This window comes from Arvicola amphibius, chromosome X (genome assembly GCF_903992535.2).
Source record: "Arvicola amphibius chromosome X, mArvAmp1.2, whole genome shotgun sequence".
NCBI classification, from domain to species: Eukaryota; Metazoa; Chordata; class Mammalia; order Rodentia; family Cricetidae; genus Arvicola; species Arvicola amphibius.
This window is the reverse complement of record NC_052065.1, coordinates 93,190,859-93,213,168: the sequence shown is the minus strand read 5'-3', so window position 1 is coordinate 93,213,168 and position 22,310 is coordinate 93,190,859. Positions and strand designations below refer to the sequence as shown.

At 38.7% G+C, this 22,310-nt stretch overlaps 1 protein-coding gene across 1 annotated transcript; it reads right to left on the bottom strand.

The window, feature by feature from the left end:
* Positions 1-894: 894 nt before the first annotated feature.
* On the bottom strand, positions 895-11,134 carry Nxt2 (nuclear transport factor 2 like export factor 2). Its single transcript, XM_038315814.1, has 4 exons — positions 11,105-11,134; positions 10,074-10,160; positions 1,846-1,990; positions 895-1,076 (listed from the first exon to the last, which is right to left on the bottom strand). The coding sequence occupies exons 1-4, from the start codon at positions 11,117-11,119 to the stop codon at positions 895-897; spliced, it is 429 nt and encodes a 142-aa protein (XP_038171742.1). The 5' UTR covers positions 11,120-11,134.
* Between the last annotated feature and the right edge of the window lie 11,176 nt (positions 11,135-22,310).

Sequence of the window (22,310 nt, the reverse complement as noted above, 5' to 3'; positions counted from 1 at the left end):
AACTAGGTTATACTACCAGGAGGAGGAAACAAGAACTGATTTCATCACTTGGTCATCTCTCACATTTTTTGACTTCAGTCTTGAATTTCTACATTTCTTATTCCCTATTCTCCCATTAAAGCTTTGAGTTTCACTGCCACTTATCACATAAAAATTGACCTGAAGCTGCCAGAAAATGTCGAAAAGGTGTTACTGCCAGTAAAAAGCACCTAACACTCAGAATCAGTTCAAGAACATTTTTCACCTATTTAGTTGATCACCTCATTTTCAAAAGGATACATGTCAAAATAAGAAAACAATATGGATTTAAATATGGATTATAAAGCAATATGGATTATAAAAAAGAAATATAAGATAAAAAATAAAAATGGGCTGTGTAAAAAAACACTTCTAGTAATTCAAATATGTCAGAATACTAGTATAAACTAAGTTGAACTGACTTCAAAAATCCACACTTAAATATTAAAACATATGACAAGTGTTAATCATAAACAGGCATGTGCTTCATTAAAAAATTATCTTAATAACGTAACACCACTACTTCCTCTTGCAGAGCTATGTTGTGGTCTTCCACAGACAGTATTACAAAAGGACTCCATTTGTGTAATAGATTGGATTCACAGTATCTTAGTACCTAGATCAAGTTTAATATTGCCCTGAGAATATCAGTAGTGGAATGTATACATAAGGTATGTAAAAACCTATCTTTAAAGCTCTTAGGTGCAGTAATTGAAACTGGCAGCTGCTCTAGCAAAAGTGTTGCTAGCAATAAAAAAACAATACATTTTTGTTTCAGCAATACTGGTTTATAGTACTTTTGCAATGAAATCCATTAATTCACATTCAACTTCTCTTGCTGAAACTGATGAACTTAGAGAATGGGCTTTTACTTCTTTAACAACTAGCCCAATCTTGAAAACGGAAGCAGTCACTTGCAATCTTCCACACAGCGTTGTTAGAAGTGCTATGTGCAGTCAGAAGAAAGTTCTGATTGAAGAAGTGTTTTCTGTTTCCATCAAACTTTACGGTTCCGCTGGTCACAACAAGAATGGTAGTCTGAGACTGGGTAGCTTGCTCTTTAGCAACACAAACAAGAGAAAGATGTCAATTTACATGTCTCAATAAGCTTACGATGTAATGCTAAAGATTTCCACGTTCTGTCCTTTGAGCATACATCCCAAAGTCAAAACTTGAATATTTAAAAAAATATGATTTTTTTCTATCCAGAAAGATTTATGGGGTACTCTCAAGTTTCAAAATAAAGATTATAAATCTAACTTGACCATTTGTTTCCTATATGTATTAATATTTCATTAGATATCTAACGTCATTCATAGTTTGCTTCTTAAGCCATCCTTCAGGAACTTTAAGGGGAAATAGCATTTTAAATAATTAGTTAAGATAGTAAGCACCCCATCTAGTGGTAAATATTGTGTACTACATCTATCTACTCCGAATCAAATTCTGTCATTTCCTAAGTCATTCTTTCACAGAATACAGTTCTCTGAAATGTTAACAGACCCTCAAACACATTAATCTATAATATGGCATAGATTTTTTTCTGTAGACACTCTCCCTTTCAACAAAAATCACATTTAGTTGCAATTTCTCATATAAGTTGTAATAACCAATAAGCGTACACTATTCCAAACTTAATGGTAGTTCTCTGGAGTGAAAAGCATCAAACAATCCCAAAGCTTGACTGTATAAAGTACTTTTCGTGACACTACACTTGCTCAAATAAGTAAATCTATCTCCTATTAAAACTTACTGCTGCTTTAGGTGTAAACCTCAGTGTTTACTAACAGCAAATAAAGGAGATACTTTGGAAGATCATGATCTTACCATGCACTGGTTGGCAGTCCAGCATATTGATTTGGAACTCACTGGAAGGCAACGTCTCAAAAAAATTAGAAAGGGCTTCAGGCCCTGTAACAACATTTCCATTCCAAATTAGGGTGGCCTTGTCCAAATACATCCTGACAATTGTCTAAAAATAGAGTAAAACTTTTAAGAAAAGAATTTTTTCTGCAACATTTTTTTTAGAAATACAGTAAGAGATTGTAGATGGAATGTAAACATTTTCATGACTCTGTCTCCATCTCTACTTCCTTTGCCCCCTTGCTACTGGAAAACAATGTGACCATGATATCTAGCTTGCCTTAAATAGGTATTATCTGACTCAACAGACCTGGTATTTCAGCTTTAGCTTCAATGACAAAAAACTTGCATCCCCTCAAATAGTAAGAATTTTACAGTCTTGCTATTTTAAAATAAATTAAATGATCACAAATCCCAAGCACACCCAGTCTCGAACACGTTTTCAGTTACTCCTTTCCAATTTTGAGAATTAAGTCCTAATCCGCTTTCATTCTAGTGACTAAACACATGTGACTCATTTGATGCCTTTATGCTGGGAAGAATTTATTTTCCCAGTGTTAGCATAATAAGCACCAAAGAGTCCAAAGCACAGAAAGTGGAGTGATGAGAATAAATGTGTCGAGGTGCACGTGAGGCAAATCTAGCAGATTTAACTCTTTTGGGTCAAGTGACACATTATTTGTTTTATTTTCAAAGTTAAGTTGGATTGAAAGGATTAAACACACCCTTGCACTGATAATGAACAATGCTAACTCCTTTTCCTTTTGTTCTGTATCCCAGGCTGGCCTTCAATTCAGGATCTTGTCTCCGCCTCATGAATGTTAGAATTACAGATATGAATGGAACTTGGCTCTGTTGCACCCACAGGGTTTCACTATGTTGTTCTAGCTGTCCTGGAGCTCACTACGTAGACAAGGATGACCTTAAATTTAGAGATCTGGCTGCTTCTGCTTCCAAGGTACTGGGATTAAGCACCTGTGCTACTATAAACTGATGGAGGACTTTCATTGGTTAATTAATAAAGAAACTGCTTGGCCCAATAGGTCAGAACATAGGTGGGTGGAGTAGACACAACAGGATGCTGGGAGTGAGGCAGATGCTTCAGGTAGTCACCATAGGCAGTCGCCATGATTCTCTTCTCCAAGACAGATGCAGGTTAAGATCTCTCCTGGTAAGCGACCACCTCGTGGTGCTACACAGATTACTAAATATGGGTTAAAGGAAGATGTGAGAATTAACCAATAAGAGACTGAAACTAATGGGCCAGGCAGTGTTTAAAAGAATACAGTTTCTGTGTAATTATTTCGGGTGTAAAGCTAGCTGGGTGGTGGGACGCAGCCCTGCCGCTCCATCTACAGATTGGCGCTCCAACATGATGGACTAAATCTAGAGAGAGAGAGAGAGAGAGAGAGAGAGAGAGAGAGAGAGAGAGAGAGAGAGAGAGAGAGAGAGAGAGAGAGTTTAACATAGCTTTTTGCTGTTTGCTAGAGTGTGCTGCAGAGAAATTTTTCTGAGGATGTGCTGTAGAGAGATTTCCTGTTTCAGCAATAGTGGCAGAAAAAAAAGCCACTCATTTTAAAACGTGGCTTCCTGGGGCTGTGCCACCAGTGCAAACTCTGACTTTAAAGCATTTCAATGGATTTTATGGTACTGGATGTTTGTGTTCCCGCTCAGGATGGGAAGGAGAATGCTCTGAGACGGGGCCAATAGCTCAGCGCTCCCCGCCTGCACCTGGGCTGACAGCAGAATCAGGCTTAGGCTGGCAGAAGAGCATGGCGGATTCCTGCCGCCATACAGAGAGATTTGGTTGTAACTTAGATGAAAAGAGTTTCTGTGCCACACGCTCAGTCTCAGAGTTAAAGTGCTGAGTGCAGCTCCTACCTGGCGGCCCCAGAGCTAGTACAAAATGGTACGTCCTCCATTTTGAAATTGGAGAGAGGTGGAGACAACATCCAGAGCAGCCCTCCACTCTGCAGCTCAGAGGCAGCTCAGAGGCACACCAGATTCAGTCACAAGTGGCTCGGCTCCCCTCTGCCATGCTGAACTGTGCTGACCTCAGGCAGGAACTATCCTAATTACCATAATAACAGTGCAGTTAAGGTTTAGACTTGGCAGGAAACGGGCGGTACTGTATTACTCCTTTGTGGCACAAGCTAAAGTTTTTAAGAAGTGCTTAGCATTTTAGGAAATGCTCCTGGATAGTAAAAAATTACAGATTCACAATAGGACAGATTCAGGCATAAAAGACCTTTAAATGGGTCACAATGTTGGATGAATGTATGTAGGCTTGAGAAAAAAATATAGAGAATAAAGTTAATGCCTTTTAAAAAGGGTAAAGTCTTTAAAGAGACAGAATAAAGTAAAGTGATACAGTAAAAATAAGCCACATAAAAATGGAAAATTCACAGAGTCTGGATTATGTATTTTATTGTGTTTTCTTTGAAATTTTTGACTGTAAAGGAGCTAAATACAGCTCATTATATGGGCTGCCAGGCTAGACAAGAACAGACATCTTAATGGTATGACTTCAGAATTTGGATCTAAGAACATGATGCTTTGGAAAAGAGGGTCTTCTTTTGTTTTCACAGAGGATGACACCCTGTGGATTGCTTCTATCCCAATATGGTATGATAGACCACGCCCTCCTGAAAGGTTGCTGTGAACACCCTCAAAAATTACTTTGCTCAACTGCTGACTGAGATGTACCTAGCACACAGGTTATATCATGAAAGATCTGATTAACAGTGCCCCCATTCAGCAGGAAACAGTTTGGAGAGAAATAACTGCGCCCATATTCCCAAATATTGTTTATAAATGTTCTTTTACATTTAAAGGGGGAGATGATATAGATATGAATAATTTGCATTGGTATGGATTTTAGGTCAATTTTGTTGTATGTATATGTATTTCTGATCTTGATTAAGGTATTGTGATTGTGTAGTTCATTTAAAAGTGTAATGTATAATTAGGAAATATAGGTTGTTAATGGATAATCATTGATAATAGTCAAGCTTGTAGATATGTTAGTTAGATTTTCTAGATACATAGAGATATATTTTAGTTAAACAGGCATTCTTCATATCTTTCAAAGGCTACAGAATATGGCATTTAAATGTTTTAATAACTTAGGGCTTTTCATGACAATGAGACACATCTGCTCCTGGCAGCACCAATCTACTTCAAGAGGAAGATGGTCATCAAAGAGGCTCCTTATGGAGTTTGATAGCCATTTGGGCAAGAAACTGCTCTTGCCTGGACTGTTGCATAAACTGGACACAGAGAGGACTGCTGAACTTGCCTAAAGATGAGATGGTCTTTCGGGGTTCCTGATTCGTGAAAAAGTCTGCAAAACATTCTGCAGGACACAGTAGAAAGTAACTGAACTGCCTTTGGAATTTTCTGTTTCATGGAAATGTCTGCTGGACACTATGAGCCTGAAGGCCGAAGATGGATGCCCACCGGTACAGAGGAACTTTGGGTGACTGTCCAGGCAGCGAGTTCTCTCTGTTATTTCTAGAGTTTGAAAGTTGCATATTTCTTGTTTATTTAGGTAGTATTATATCCTTCTGGAGTCTTTGATGGAGTTGAAGAATAAATAGATAGCTATAGCTTTCCTTAGTTATGATAAAAGATAAAATAGATCTAAATATTGTAACTGTAATTCTTTCTTGATAACTGTTTTGTTATATGTAATTTTGCTATTAAAGTTAAAGCCTTCTTTTTTTTGTTTAAACAGAAAAAGGGGAAATGATGGAGGAATTTCATTGGTTAATTAATAAAGAAACTACTTGGCCCAATAGGTCAGAACATAGATGGGTGGAGTAGACAGAACAGGATGCTGGGAGTGAGGCAGATGTTTCAGGCAGTCGCCATAGGCAGTTGCCATGATTCTCCTCTCCAAGACAGACGCAGGTTAAGATCTCTCCTGGTAAGTGACCACCTCGTGGTGCTACACAGATTACTAAATATGGGTTAAAGGAATTAACCAATAAGAGAATTAACCAATGTGAAAATTAACCAATAAGAGGCTGAAACTAATGGGCCAGGCAGTGTTTAAAAGAATACAGTTTCCGTGTAATTATTTCTGGTGTAAAGCTATCTGGGTGGTGGGACGCAGCCCCACCGTTCCATCTATAATAAACCCAACAGGCTACTTTAGTTTTGAAAGTAACAAGACAGGACAAATAACAAATCTTCATGACAAGGGACAATGAACATCCATTGTCATAGCCTTTTCCACGCCCAGGACTATGTCAGCAATACTAATATAGTTTATACAAGACAGTTTTAATTAAAGTTTTTTTTAAATAATAAAGGAGTTCTGTACTGGTGGGAAACCAAGTCAAAACTATCTGATCACATACTGAAATAATTCCTTTATAAAAATAGAATTGAGAGGTAAATTACAATGGAAAATCTGATCTGAAACCTGATCTATTAAAAACTAACTTGGATCCTTATTGTGAACATCAGCAACAGCTGTGAACCTTAATCAGAAATTTTTCATTAGTATAGAAAATAAAAGAGGAAAACCAGGAGACATCCCTGAAATTGTAAACAATTCCACACTGTGCTATTTATTAAACTATGTTAACTCAAGGGGCTAAAAGAACCTGATCAACTATTTAAGTACAGTTGTGCTGGACCCAGTGTTATACACAGTATTTAACCTCTGAGCTGTGGACTTAGGGCAGGTGTGGGGCACTCACATAGTTTGTTAAGGCCCTGAGTTTAATTTCTAGCATTGCAAAAATTTTCCCCCTAAGAGCATAGTACTTGATAAAGGCAAACTTAATGACATTATTCCTAAGCTGACATCCCCCCTAATACCTTACCATATAGTCTATAAGCAACTTGCTTTCTTTTCTCACTACATTTTAACAACAATATAATAAAAAGGTATTCCTTTTTTGGCAGGTTATATCTTTTTTAGGGCAAAATGTTTTTTTTTGTTTGTTTTGGTTTTTTGAGACAGGGTTTCTCTGCAGCTTTAGAGCCTGTCCTGGAGCTAGCTCTTGTAGGCCAGGCTGGTCTCGAAATCACAGAGATCCACCTGCCTCTGCCTCCCGAGTGCTGGGAGTAAAGGCATGCGCTGCCACCGCCTGGCTCGCAAAATGGTTTTTTGGCAACACAAAAAGTATTATCTTTTAATTAAAAAATTCTTCTTAAACTAAATATACTGTAGCATGTGTAGATAAATATACCTCTTTCCCTGTTCTTTTTATACATAAATTCAAGGTTTAAGTGTGTTTATTTTTAGATTACAAAGGACATTCACTTTGAATTTTGGCTTGCCTTTTACAAGTGGCTTTTAATTTCCATTCACTGTAATTCTTATGTGCCTGCCTCTGATGCAGCCTACTGCAAGGAGGGATGACCAGTTCTCCTGCTCACACCCTTATATCTGAGTCCCCAATATTTATATTCCCAGGGTCAGCTCTATTGTTTTACCTAGGCAAGGTGCAGGGCCCTCTCTTTTGATTGCTGTAGGGGGCATACAGAGGAGGGGGTCAGCTCTCCTGTTCTCATGCCCTCAGGGATTGTTCACCTGTGACACCTCCCCCCACTGCAGGGTCAGCTCTAGTGTCCTGCTCAAATATTTTATTTTAGCTTCAAATAATTCCAACTCATTGAGATTTAAAGACAATCTTGAACTATAGTAACACTTTGAATTTACTTAAATTTTTTTATATTTTAACTATGTTTTTAATACCAAAACAACAAAAATATCCTCTTTATTTAAGAAGAACCCTCAAAAGCTGATGTCCAAGATGGCATGTAGATTGCTGCGTGGCAGGAACTGGAGGAATGTCAGCACCTCTAAATATTTGAGGTCTCCCAGGCTGCTAAGTTAACAATTAAATACCTAGGACATTCCGCCCAGTCCCTTCAAAACAGAACCAAGTGTTGCATACAGAACATTTAAATCATGATTCAGAGCATACCTTCTACAACTACACACATACATACACACACACACACACCACACACACACACACACACACACACACACACACACACACACACACACACTTTTGAACCTGAGTTTAATATTCAAACATGGAATTAAGACACATGGTTCAAGAAAACCCATTTTTTAATCTCATGCCAGTAAAACAAGTGTGCCTTTAGTAAATTATCATTAAAATAATATTCTTTGTATTGCTATTTTTTCATGTCTGATCAATTGAAAGGCATTTGTTAGTCTCTTTAAGTTGATTTGGACTGAAGGACCAAGCTGTATAATGAACTAACACCTCTCTTTATTCAGGAGGCCTCTCCTGTCAGGGACCATCGTCCTTACAGGGATAGCAGAGGTCATTGCCCTAAGGATGTTTACGGAGATCCCACCCCTCATCGCAACTATCTTGAGAACTATCTGTTAACAGAACCCGCCCCTTACTCCAATGTTAATGGATCACATTCTTCGGCTTACACCAGGTGCTGACTGATGACCTTCAGTTACCCTGGCAGAGTTCCTGCCTGCCCCTACCTCTACCCCATTCAAGGGCTATATAAGCTGTAACTTTCACCCCAATAAACGGAGACCTTGACAACAGAATCTTGCTTGGTTTCCTTCCTCTTTTCAGCTCATGTCTTGCAGGTTAGCGCCCCTTCAGAGAACCCTGAATAGCTGACCCTGCCGGTGGGGTTACACTCTCCTGTTTGAATCTAATCTTTATCAATCTTGACAGCATTTACAGCTTTTCTTCTGTGAAAACAAAGGCAAAACCTCTTCCCTAATGTAATACATATCCTGGTTTCCATTCTGAGGTCAACACATCTTTGAAATATACATATGTATACCATATGAAATTACCACTTCCTTAAATCTCCTCAAATCCAGTATTTCTCTAGGAGTCCATTTAACTTCTTCATAACCTTGGCAATGCCTACTGTCTGATGTTAGTTCTTGTATAGTAACTGACTAAGCTAAGGTTGGTTTTCTAAGAACCTTGTCCCACCCCTCTTCAGTTTCATCATGTGTTGATTCTTATCTAAATTCCTCTGTCTTTGGGCATTTTTCTTATTTTCACTCATAAGTCTTTCTAAGACTTGTACCTTATCAACCCACTGTTCATATTTGGTACAATTATTAAACCATTTCTCATATTTGGCACAAAAACCCACTATGGCTATTAGGGATGAAATACAAATTTCCAGACTGATAGTAATTATTAGTACTACGTCAATCTCAGTTAAGCCATTTATTTTTTCATTTTCTGCTTCTATTTTCAAGTCATCTAAAGTAATACTATATAGGGTCATAAAGTCCTGTATTATGATATTTCCCATCCTTAACATGGGGAAGAGTTTTCCTTTTCATATTCGATTCTCTCCTTGAGGATTTCCCAGGTATCTAACCAAATCTGATGGCTTCTCAGTTTGTCCATAGCTGACATGATTTCCCTGTCCATGTGGCTGTGTCTGATATTGGGTGACAAATGTTGTTTTTAACAAAATCTTAATTGTTCAATTTTATCAATAAAGACTCAGGAGCCAGATGCCAGGGTGAAAGCTTGCTAGCTCAGAGAGGAAAAGAAAGCACTCAGATGGCCTTTCTCCTCATCTGATATCCCAGAAGACTCCCCTTTCTCCTATGCCTTCTCAAGCAAGACTCCTCAAACAGAATGTTCCTCCCATCTACTTCCTATGTGTCTCTCTACTGATCCACCTGACTCCCTCTCACTCTCTATTTTTTTCGTGATAATCCTATATTCACTTCCTGTCAACTGCTCCACCTCTTGATCTATGGTTGACTTTATTTAATCCTGTTTACAATATTCAAGCAGAAAACTCTTGGGTTAAATGTAAATAATGCACTCTTGGGGTTTACAGTGTGATCAAATATCCCGCAACATTATATTTTTATTATATGAAACAATTTTTTAAATTTAAATATATATTACTCATATTTCCCCCTCCCCCAAGTCCTTCCAAATCCTTTCCCTCGCTTCCCAAGTAGTAGTTTCTCAAAAAAAGCAAAACAAAATCCCTATACAGCAAAAAAACCCTCAAACCAAGAAAACAAAATAAAACACCAAAAAAAGAAAAAAAAACACACCAAACTGTAACAAAATAAAAACAACTCTCAAAGAATGTGTGTACAATAATTACTTATGTAGGTCAGATAGATGATATTTAAACAAAGAAAGGGTACTTAAAGAGCAAGAGAAACTAGAAAGACTCACATGTCTTCTTTTGTCCATTGTCTCATAGTAAATATTGATGAATTCTTCAGCAGCTCTACATGCTTGCTCCACATAAGTTTTAAAATCCTACAAGAAAATTTTCACAAAGGTAAATCATAATTCCACCAATCTTCCACAAGCACAAAATATACAGCAGAAGTTGTTTATCTATATTCATCATTATGAAGTTGCATATGAAATCAACTATCACATAAATTTGAGTATTATAAAGGTCAAGGCACAAATACTTTCAGCTTTAAAAGCAATCTGCTGCTAGTTTTAGGTCTATGTTTTTAGAATGTATTCATCTGTCCTTTTTGCATTCTTCACACATAACTCTAGGGTCTTTGCTTGGCAACTAAGTAAGAAAAAACAAAACAAACTCAGTGTTTTATAAACTATTCACCTACAAATGGATACCATAGGGATAGTAACTCAAGGGTGAGTGGTGAGTGTGGGTAGGAAAAAAGGTGTGAGGGGTGGACAGTCACTGCTGAGTTTCAACTTAGGACCAAACTCAAAAGTTAATGAGTTATTTTTTTTAAAAGTTAAGTATGACATGAAAGTCTAAGTGGCCTCACTCATAAATTCTTCTTACATAAACATTCACTGGTGTTTGTAAATGAACTGCAAAAACCAAGAAATAAAACTTCTCAGAGTGGTCTCGCAAAAAGATCACTTAAGTAATTTTGCCTCCACCTTTTACTGAGAAGTTCTATTTTTTTAATTAAAAATAATTGCTATTCTTTGTGAGTGATCAGGAGATTCTAACTTTTAAAATGCCTAAAGAAAGGCTGATACTATATGCCATTAAACGGTTGAGCCCCCCATCCTCCCACCTGTGATCTTTTCCAGGATGGTGGGGGAGGGTGCACAAGTCCCATCCCCTGGGGCTGGCGGACCAGACTCTGATTCGCCACTTGCTCAGGTGTCCAAGCTCCTTGCTCTGTATTCAAGTTCCACGTGTGCCTTCCCTTCCCTCTGCTGCCCAGGCCCTAGCTCCTTAGCACCCCATGATGTCACACACTCACCATAGCCAAGGCCATCGAGGTGCGTGGGGTGCTTAAAATGTTATGCTCTGCCAGCTGAGGTGTCACCTCCTCCTCACGTATCTGGCTACTTTGACTGTGAAAGGATGAAATGTTTAGCAAGAAAATGAAACCTGCAAAAGACACGTATTTTTCAACCTGCCCATTGTATCCCAATGTTAAAATCACCCCGATGTTCCAACGTTAAGCAGCAGTTCAGTTTCAACCCATTCCACCCATCTGTTTTAATTACTTGCACACTGTTCGCTTAGCATAAAGGAAACAGACAAAAGCAAAAATAAATCATCCAAAAAATCCCAACAAAACAATGTAAAAACAAAACAACCCCCACCTCACTCCCATAAAAACAAACACCTTGTTCTTGTAATCTTAACATGGAAAACAACTGCATCTCAATTTTCCAGTTACCTGCTCTGGCACAAGTTAAAAATAAAGGGCCCAGTTATGGGGATGGCTTTATTCCAGGAGGCAGGCCAATGAGAAACGGAATAACCTAGGTTAGTAGCCAATAGGAAAAGGGTGCAGAACTTGAGAAAAGGATAAGAAAAACCACCTACTACACGAGGGGCTGGAACACCACTTAAAGTTCTAGAATATTCTTCATTCTCTGTCTCTGTTACTAACGCCATAATTGAATGCCTAAAATTTTTCTGTTGTTTAAAACACATATATTTTACTTACTCTCTCCACACTGAGGGAATTAAATGTCAAGCACTCCCCCCAAAGCCAAAAACAAAACAAAACAAAAACAAACAAGCACTTTTCTAAGCATTTTTAATTATTTATGGAAACTTTGAGTTAAAGGCTATTTTTACCATCACATTATTAAAACAGTGATTAACCAGTGACTAGCTATGATTTAAGAAGTAATAAAAATGCCGCCGTGACAAACTGGTCTTAGTACCCTCCCCTCACTTCCCGCGCCATTTCTTAAAACAGTTAATCCCAACATGGCCCTGACAGACTTCTAAACTTTGAATCAAATATTTCTATAAACTTACTATTGGTAGCTTGTTTGTGACTCTTGAGAAGAACAGCCAGGCTTTTCATAGAGCTTGTCCCCATTGGACCAGTCACTACTGTATTTCTTCATAGTTTTAGTATCCACGCAGCTCTCACGAGCGTACTCCCGGCAACGGCTTTCTTTTCTGACTGACTGCGAGCTCTGGACTCCACTTCAGTTACTTCCGGTTTGCCTGCTATGATGCTTACCGCCATTACTTATTACTTCCGGGGCAGCTATGCCCACGTGACGCCCCACTGTTCTTCATATACTATAGAATCACAGTTTTATAACTTCAGTTCTACCTTTATGGAGATGAAATGATACATATGGAATCTTACTTATAGTGAAAATGAAAATGTTCTTCGTGTTTCTCAAGTTTCTCAGACTCTCAAGTCCAAAATTTAAACTGATTTTTTTCTCCAGTTTATTTCTAGTCTATATTTTCTCAGTCAGCTATGTACAAATCTGCATTATTTATTGATTGACTTTTGGTTCTCTTCTTATTTTTTATTTATTCAACATATATTTATAGTCATTTACTGTGTTTCAGGCATTGTGCAAAGCTCTCGCTGCCAAGCAGTGAACACAGTTGACATAATACCCTTACAAAGCTTACGGACAGATGCTGAGGAGATCTATCCAGACTGGTGAGTGTGTACCCGCACCGGGCAGACAGTCCAGAACGGAGCACAGGGCCCCTCCAGCTCCTGCTGCAGGGGCTTCTTTGTTCCACACGACCCTGCCTCCCTCAAGCCTGCCCTATTGTCTGCGAGATCCTTGGCTCAGGAACAGTTCCTGCTCCTGCACTGAGGCTACCCAACCAGAGGGGTGAGTGTGCACCCGCCTGGCCGGAAGATCCCCAGAAGGGAGTGCAATGCACCTCCAGCTCCTGCTGCAGGGGCTTCTTTGTTCCACACGACGCTGCACCCCCCAAGTTCGAGCTTTTGTCTGTGGGGGTCCTTGGACTACCAGGAGTCCCTGTTCCTGTGCTGAGGAGATCCATCCTGACGAGTGAGTGTGTGCTATCCTGGCGTGGACGGTCCAGGAACCGAGCACAGGGCCCCTCCAGCTCCTGCTGCAGGGGTTTCTTTGTTATACACGACCCTGCCTCCCCAAACCTGCCCTATTGTCTGCGAGGTCCTTGGCCCAGGAACAGTTCCTGCTCCTGCACTAAGGAGATCCACCCAGAGGGTTAAGTGTGTGCCTGCCCGGCCGGAAGATCCCCAGAAGGAAGTGCAGGGCACTATCAACTACTGCTGCAGGGGCTTCTTTGTTCCACATGACCCTGCCCCCCCAAGTTTGCCCTTTTGTCTGTGGGGTCCTTGGCCCACCAGGAGTCCCTGTTCCTGTGCTGAGGAGATCCATCCAGAGGGATGAGTGTGTGCCCGCTGGGCTGGACAGTCCAAAAGGGAGTACAGGGCCCCTCCAGCTCCTGCTGCAGGGGCTTCTTTGTTCCACATGATCCTGCCTCCCCCAAGCCTGCCCTATTTTCTGCGAGGTCCTTGGCCCAGGAACAGTTTCTGCTCCTGCACTGAGGAGATCCAGCCAGAGGGCACTCCTTTACATCTGCAGGGTCCTGAGATCAACCAGCATGACTGACTTCACCGGTGCCGAGGGGCCCTAAGAGAGGCCAGACCAAGAAAATTTCCCCAAGTACACAGTCAGTCACAGCAAAGATTGGACCAAGATGCCAAGACTCTCCTGGCTGCATTTGAAGGAAAAGATGGGCAGGCAACAATGCAAGAATTCTTCCAACAACCTGAAAAGCAACATGACAACACAAGAATCCAGTGAACACGAAACAAGAAGACTTGAACACCTTATTCCAGAAGAAGTGGAAGAAATTGACTTTAAACGTAACATGAAAATAATAGAGGACCTTAAACAGGATGTGGAAAAACTCCTTTAAAGAAATGGAGAAGATAAACAAAAAGTTACAAGAAATGAATAAATCTCTCAAAGATACCCAAGAAAAAGCAATCAAACAGGTAATGGAAACAGTTCAAGACTTGAATAATGAAAATGGAGGTAGTGAAGAAAACACAAACTGAGGGATGGCTGGATATGAAAAATCTGGGTAAATGAACAGGAACTACAGAGACAAGTATAAGCAACAGAATACAAGAGATAGAAGAAAGAATCTCAGACACTGAAGGTACTATAGAGGAAATAAACTCATTGATTAAAGAAAATAGCAAATCCAACAAATTCTTAACACAAAACATCCAGGAAATCTGGGACACCATGAAAAGACCAAACGCAAGAATAATAGGGGTAGAAGAAGGAGAAGAACTACAGCTCAAGGGCACAGAAAATACATGCAACAAAATTATAGAGGAGAACTTTCCCAACCTCAAGAAGGATATTCCTATGAAGGTCCAAGAAGCATACAGAACACCAAATAGACTTGAGAAAAAAATCCCCTCACCATATTATAATAAAAACACAAAACATACAGAACAAAGAGAGAATATTAAAAGCTGCAAAGGATAAAGGTCAAGTAACACATAAAGGGAAACCTATCATAATTACACCTGACTTCTCAATGGAAACCATGAAAGCCAGAAGGTCTTGGATAGATGTGCTGCAGATACTAAGAGACCACTGATGCAAGCCCAGACTACTATACTCTGCAAAGCTTGCATTCACCATCGATGGAGAAAAGAAGATATTCCAGGACAAAAACAGATTTAAACAATATGTAGCCACAAACCCAGCATTACAGAAAGTACTTTAAGGAAAACCACAAACCAAGGAAGCCAACAACACCCATAATAACACAAACATCTGACAACCCTCCACCAGTACAAGTCAAAGAGGGGAAACACACAAACACTACCACCAAAAAAAAAAAAACAAAAAAACAACAAAACAACGGAGTTAACAACTACTGGTCATTAATATCACTTAATATCACCTATAAAAAGGCACAGGTTAAGATCATGGAAATGAAAACAGGATCCAACATTCTGCTGTTTACAAGAAACACACCTCAACCTCAAAGACAGACACTACCTCAGAGTAAAGGGTTAGGAAAAGGTTTCCAATCAAATGGACCAAAGAAACAAGTGGATGTGGCTATACTAATAACTAACAAAATTGATTTCAAGCTAAAATCAATCAGAAGAGATGGAGAAGGACAATTTATACTCATAACAGGAACAATTCATCAGGAGGAAGTCTCAATCCTGAATATCTATGCCCCTAATATAAAAGCACCCACATATGTAAAAAAAAAATTACTAGAACTCAAAGCACACATCAAACCCAACATTCTAATAGTAGGAGATTTCAACACTCCACTCTCATCAATGGACAGGTCAACCAGACAGAAACTTAACAGAGAAACAAGAGAACTAACAGATGTAATGAACCAAATGGACTTAATAGATATCTATAGAACATTTCATCCAAACAGAAAAGAATATACGTTCTTCTCAGCATCTCATGGAACCTAATTGATCACATAATCAGTAACAAAGCAAACATCCACAGATACAAAAAAATTGTAGTAACCACCCTTGTAATATCGGATCACCAAGAAATGAAGTTAGAATTCGATAATTCTACCCCCAGAAAGCCTACAAACTCATGGAAACTGAACAGTCAACTACTGAACCACCCCTGGGTCAAGGAAGAAATAAGAAATAAGTTAAAGTCTTACTGGAATTCAATGAAAATGAAGACACATCATACCCAAACCTATGGGACACTATGAAAGCAGTGCTAAGAGGAAAGTTCATAGCACTAAGTGCCCACATAAAGAAAACAGAGAAAGCTCACATTAGAGACTTAACAGCACACCTGAAAGCTCTAGAAAAAAAAAACAAGCAGACTCACCCAGGAGGAGTAGAAGACTGGAAATAATCAAACTGAGGGTTGAAATCAACAAAATAGAAACACAGAAAACAATCCAAAGAATCAATGAAACAAAAAGCTGGTTCTTGAAGAAAATCAACAAGATGGACAAACCCCTATCCAAACTAATCAAACATCAGAGAGAGAACACGCAAATTAACAAGATCAGAAATGAAAAGGGGGACATAGCCACAGACACAGAGGAAATTCAGAGAATCATTAGATCTTACCACAAAAACCTGTATGCCACAAAATTGGAAAATGTGAAAGAAATGGACATTTTCAGATACGTACCATATACCAAAATTAAATCAAGACCAGATGAACAATTTAGACTTCTAAGTCATGAGGAATTAGAAGCTGTTATCAGAAACCTCCCTAGCAAAAAAAAAAAAAAAAAACAAAAAACAAAAAAAAAAAACAAAAAAAAACAAACAAACAAACAAACAAACCCAGGACCAGATGGTTTTAATGCAGAATTCTACCAGAACTTCCAAGAGCTGGTAATACCTATACTCCTTAATGTGTTTCACAAAATAGAAACAGAAGAGTCATTGCCAAACTCCTTTTATGAAACTACATTTACCCTGATACCAATACCACACAAAAAGTCAACCAAGAAAGAGAATTACAGACCAGTCTTACTCATGAACATCGACACAAAAATTCTCAATAAAATACTGGCAAACTGAATCCAAGAACACATTAAAAAGTTATCCATTATGATCAAGTAGGCTTCATCCCAGAGATGCAGGGCTGGTTCAACATATGAAAATCTATCAATATAATCCATCATATAAATAAACTGAAAGAAAGAACCATATGATCATCTCATTAGATTCTGAAAAAGCATTTGACAAAATTCAATACCCCTTTATGATAAATGTCTTGGAGAGATTAGAGATATAAGGTTCATACCTAAATATAATGAAAGCAATATACAGCAAGCGGACAGCTAACATCAAATTAAATGGAGAGAAACTCAAAGTGATTCCACTAAATTCAGGAACAAGGCAAGGCTGTCCACTCTCTCCATACCTCTTCAGGGTAGTGCTTGAAGTTCTAGCAATAGCAATAAGACAGCATAAGGAGATCAAGGGGATTCGAATTGGGAAGAAAGAAGTCAAATTTTCATTATTTGCAGATGATATGATAGTGTACATAAGTGACCCCAAAAATTCTCCCAAAGAACTTGTACAGCTGATAAACACCTTCAGTAATGTGGCAGAATACAAGATCACCTCAAAAAATCAGTAGCCCTCCTATACACAAAGAATAAAGAATCTGAGAGGGAAATCAGAGAAACATCACCTTTCACGATAGCCACAAATAGCATACAGTATCTTGGGGTAACTCTAACCAAAAAAGTGAAAGATGTATTTGACAAGAACTTTAAGTCTTTGAAGAAAGAAATTAAAGAGGATACCAGAAAATGGAAGGATCTCCCATGCTCTTGGATAGGTAGGATCAACATAGTAAAAACGGCAATTCTACCAAAAGCAATCTATAGATTCAATGCAATCCCCATCAAGATCCCAATAAAATTCTTCACAGACCTTGAGAGAACAATAATCAACTTTATATGGAAAACAAAAAACCCAGGATAGCAAAAACAATCCTATACAATAAAAGTACTTCCGGAGGCATTACCATCCCTGACTTCAAACTCTATTCCAGAGCTACAGTAATGAAAACACCATCTTACACCTGTCAGAGTGGCTAAGATCAAAAACACCAATGATAACCTATGCTTGAGAGGATGTGGAGTAAGGAGAACACTCATCCATTGCTGATGGGAATGCAAACTTGTGCAACCACTTTGGAAATCAGTGTGGTGGTTTCTCAGGAAACTGGGAGTCAACCTACCTCAGGATCCAGCAATTCCACTCTTGGGAATATACCCAGGAGATGCCCAATCTTACTACAAAAGCATTTGTTCAACTATGTTCATAGCAACACTATTTGTAATAGCCAGAACTTGGAAACAACCTAGATGCCCCCCAATGGAAGAATGCATGAAGAAGGTGTGGCAACATACACATTAGAGTTCTACTCAGCAGTAAAAACCAATGACATCTTGAATTTTGCATGAAAATTGATGGAAATAGAAAACACTTTACTGAGTGAGATAACCCAGACTCAAAAAGATAAATATGGTATATACTCACACATTAGTGGATTCTAGCCATAAACAAAGGACATTGAGCCTATAGTTCATGATCCTAGAGAAGCTAAATAGTAAGGTGAACTTAAAGAAAAACATATATTTATCCTCCTGGAAATTGGAAGTAGACAAGATTGCTGGGCAAAAGTTGAAAGCAAGGGGTGGGGAAAGGAAGAGGGGGAGAGAGAAGGGAGAAAGGGAGGATTGGGAGAGCTTGGGGGAGTGGAATAGTTGAGATGGATGAAGGGTGGATATAGGAAGAAGATATCTTAATTAAGCTAGCCATTTTAGGGTTGGCAAGAGACTTGACTCTGGAGGGGTTCCCAGGTGTCCAAGGGGATGTCCCCAGCTATGTCCTTTGGCAGTAGAGGAGAAAGTGCTTGAACTGGCCTTGTCCCATAGCCACACTGATGAATATCTTGAATATCACCATAGAACCTTTGTCCAGCGTTGGATGGAGATAGAGACCCAAGACAGAGACCCACATTGGAGCACTGGACTGAGCTCCCAATGTCCAGTTGAAGAGTAGAAAGAGGGAGAAGATTAGCAAAAAAGTCAGGACCGCGAGGGGTTTGTCCACCCACTGAGAAGGTGTGACTGTTCTAAAGGGAGCTCACCAAGGCCAGCTGGACTGGGACTGAGTGAGCATGTGATCAAACTGGACTCTCTGAATGTGGCTGACATTGGGAGCTGACTGAGAAGCCAATGATAATGGCACTGGGATTAGATTCTACTGCATGTACTGGCTTTTTGAGATCCTAGTCTGTTTGGATGCACACCTACCTAGGCCTAAATGGAGTGGAGAGGGCCTTGGATTTCCCACAGGGCAGGGTACCCTGCCCTCTCTTAGGAAGGCAGGGTGAGGGGAGGGTGAGCGGGGGAGAAGGAGAGAAGTGGGAGGAGTGGAAGAAGTGGAAATTTTGAATGGTATTTATAAAAAAAAAGAGTATAAAATTTCACAAATCTTTCCAAGTGTTGTTTCTGCTGTTGGCTACTGTCATTATGCAAATGGACTTTTGGGAGTCCCAGTTCAATTAAAAATTAAAGCTGACTTAAAAAAAAAAAACAAAAAACAAAGCTTACGGATGAACCAGAGCAGCGAATGATCAGGTAAGTATTAATACATTTTAAAGGAATTCCAAGCAATGAATTCTAAGTAGCTAGTTTTAGCCAATCTCTAAAACATTCTCTACCTCATTTTCTTTTGTATCTCTGCCTTTCTAACCCCGTTTTCTTTTTCCTCCCCCCTTCTCCTCCCTCTCACTTTTACCCCTTTCTTTTATTCCCACTCCACAGTTATCCTAATATTTAAAGCTTATCTTGATGTGGTTTTATTTTATTTTTCCCAGAGTTCTCTCCCAAATTTAAGAAAGGCTAGTAAACTATGTTTTTTCCCAAAATGACTCCTGTTCATTGTTATATTGGTGTTGGCTTTTCTTGAATGAGGAAATATGTTTTATATGATTGCATTCAATCTTCACAAAACAGAGAAGTAGTTATTAATATGACACATATTTTTAAGAATTTGATATGAAACTCAAAAGAGAAAAACAAAAACAAAAACAAAATTTGCTAAGAGGACACAGCTCTGGGCTGGAGAAATGGCTCAGTGGTTAAGAACATTTATTGTTCTTGCAAGGGACCTAGGTTCAGTTCTTAGCAGCCATGTTAGTCAGCTTGCAGCTGTCTGTACCTCCAGTTCCAGGAGTTCAGACATCTTCTGGCTTTTTTGGCACCACCGTGTGTGGTATGTTTTCATGGTAGACCCATAATTTAAACCCCAAACTGTCTGATTAACACACTGTGCTGTTTATTCATTTGTGTATATATTATTACTTCCTCCTCCTCATTTTCTTTTTCTTTTTGGTTTGTTTACTCCATCTCTACTTGTCCTTCAAGTATCTGGGCAAGTATAATCACTTTTGTGAAGCTTTCTCTCATTTCATTTTTCTAGAAACATAGTTTATAGGATGCTACTCTTAGGACAACAGAAGTGGCTATTGGGAGGGACAATAGTGCTAGCAGAGTAGAGAAGTGTTGGGCTTGGGAAAGGGATATTTGAGTTAGAGGAGGAATGAAAATATCAGAGCTTTACACAGATTTTTATTGCACATAATTTTATGTTATGATGGGAGAACGACTACATGAAAGTGCAAGGCTGGGGAAAATGATGCCATAAAAATAAATATTGGGCTCTGATTGTTGGAACTTTGAGTTGAAACATTTGAAAAACACATTGGATGTGTGTTGGGGTAGGGAGGACGAGAAAACAGCCAGCGGGAAAGAAAACAATAGGTGGGTAATAAGGTTCATTTTCACTACATAACTGTGCAATTATTTAAAGTGTGGAGAATGACTAGGAACTGTATTAATGGACTTTTTATGAATCAAAATAACACTATTATTGTCATCAGTCTGAGTTCAGATTCTCTGACTTTGAAGTAATTACCTAGGTATTATAAAACTCAGTCTTTCAACCTGTAAAATGGAAATAATAATAGTATATATTTCAAAACATTGCTGGGGTAGACAAAATGACTTATTGGAAAGGAAGCCTGGCACCAATACCGATGAACCCCAGTTTAGTGCCCAGGATGCACATGGCAGAAGGGGAGAATGAACTACTCACTACAAGTCATCATCTGACCTCCACACATGCATCATGGCATGAATCCTTCTCCACCCCCAAACAGATAAATTAGAAATAAATAACTCTATTTTGAAAAGCCCATTGTTATAAACATTAAATGAGTCACTCAGAATCTCATGTGTTCTTTGTTTGAAAAATGTCAGAGATTAGACAGCCCAGCCTCTGATAAAATGAAGTTGGGAGAAATTAGATAATTTGAGAGGTAGGGAGCAGCATCAGTACAGTTCAGGAGAGAGTTGGGAATTGTGGCAAAACATACTATAGGATCATAGATGGGGTTGGTTAGGATTCCTTGTAGCTGTATTATACAACCAGCTCTGGTGTGGTGTGGACCTAGGAGAATTAAAGCTCTTGGTAGTTACCACAATTCTTACTTGAATTCTTTCTTTTGCATCGTATTTGAGCAGGGATAATCTAGAAAACTGGGGAGGAGGGTTCTGAGTAGTCATTCACTTTCTTGTGGGTCTCTAATTAGAAAGCATCTTATTCATACCGAATAATGTATATTTTATATACCACATGATCTACTACTCATTTAGAGCATACAATTCGGAGAGTTTTCATGTAGTGACAGATTTACTCAAGCATTATTACAAACATGTTTCCCCTTTTCAGCTGATTATTGCTCACTCTTTCAGTTCAGCTCCTGGCAGACTTGTATTCTGCCTCTCTCTAGATGTCTTCCAGTTCTGGACATTTCATGGACTTGGAATTATAAAAATGTGATCATTTGTGTCTGGTATCTTTCATTTATAATATTTTCGAGGTTTGACTATTTTATAGCACAATGGCAAGACGACATTTACTTCAGTTTGCAGAATAACTTTCCATTATACATATACAACAGATTTTATCTACATAGTAATCCATTGATTTTTATTTGAGTAGCTTCCTCATGTTGGCCATTTTAAGTAATGCTTCTGTGGATATTTGTATAAATTTTTATGTGGGTACATTTCAAATACCAAGTAGTGGAATTGCAGAATCACATGGTAACATACTAAATATGTTAAGAAACTACTAACTTGATTTCCATGGTGCCTACATTTTACATTCCATCCCAGCGTACACAAAAGTTTCGATTTTTCTATGTATTTCCCAATACTTTTAATTGTCTTTTGGAGTATAACCATACTAGTGAATATGAACTAATATCTATATAATACTACAATAACGACGAGAGTATAAGTAACTTTAGAAAGTGACACTTTTATAGCCTGTTGATATGTAGCAGCATTCACAGTAGCCATGATATGGAATAATAGGTATCCAGGAATGTAAGAAGTGATAAACTGGAATATGTGTGTCTGTGTGGGCATAATGGAATATTATTCAGTCTTTAGAAGGAAACAAAGCAACACTTTGTGAAAAAATTCCATACTATCCGTCTTAGTGACTATTCTGTTGCTGTAAAGAGACATCATGACCGTGTCAACCCTTATAAGAGAAAGCACTTAATTGGGTATTTAATTAATTGCTTACAATTTCTGAGGTTTAGTCCATTATCATC

What these genes read in the sequence shown, in the direction of transcription:
- Nxt2 (XM_038315814.1), bottom strand. An exon ending in CAATGGACAAAAGAAGACAT is followed by an intron (nt 1,991 to 10,073) that starts GTGAGTCTTTCT and finishes CTCTATTTTTAG; the next exon opens with ACAATTGTCAGGATGTATTT. An exon ending in GGACTGCCAACCAGTGCATG is followed by an intron (nt 1,077 to 1,845) that starts GTAAGATCATGA and finishes GTGTTGCTAAAG; the next exon opens with AGCAAGCTACCCAGTCTCAG.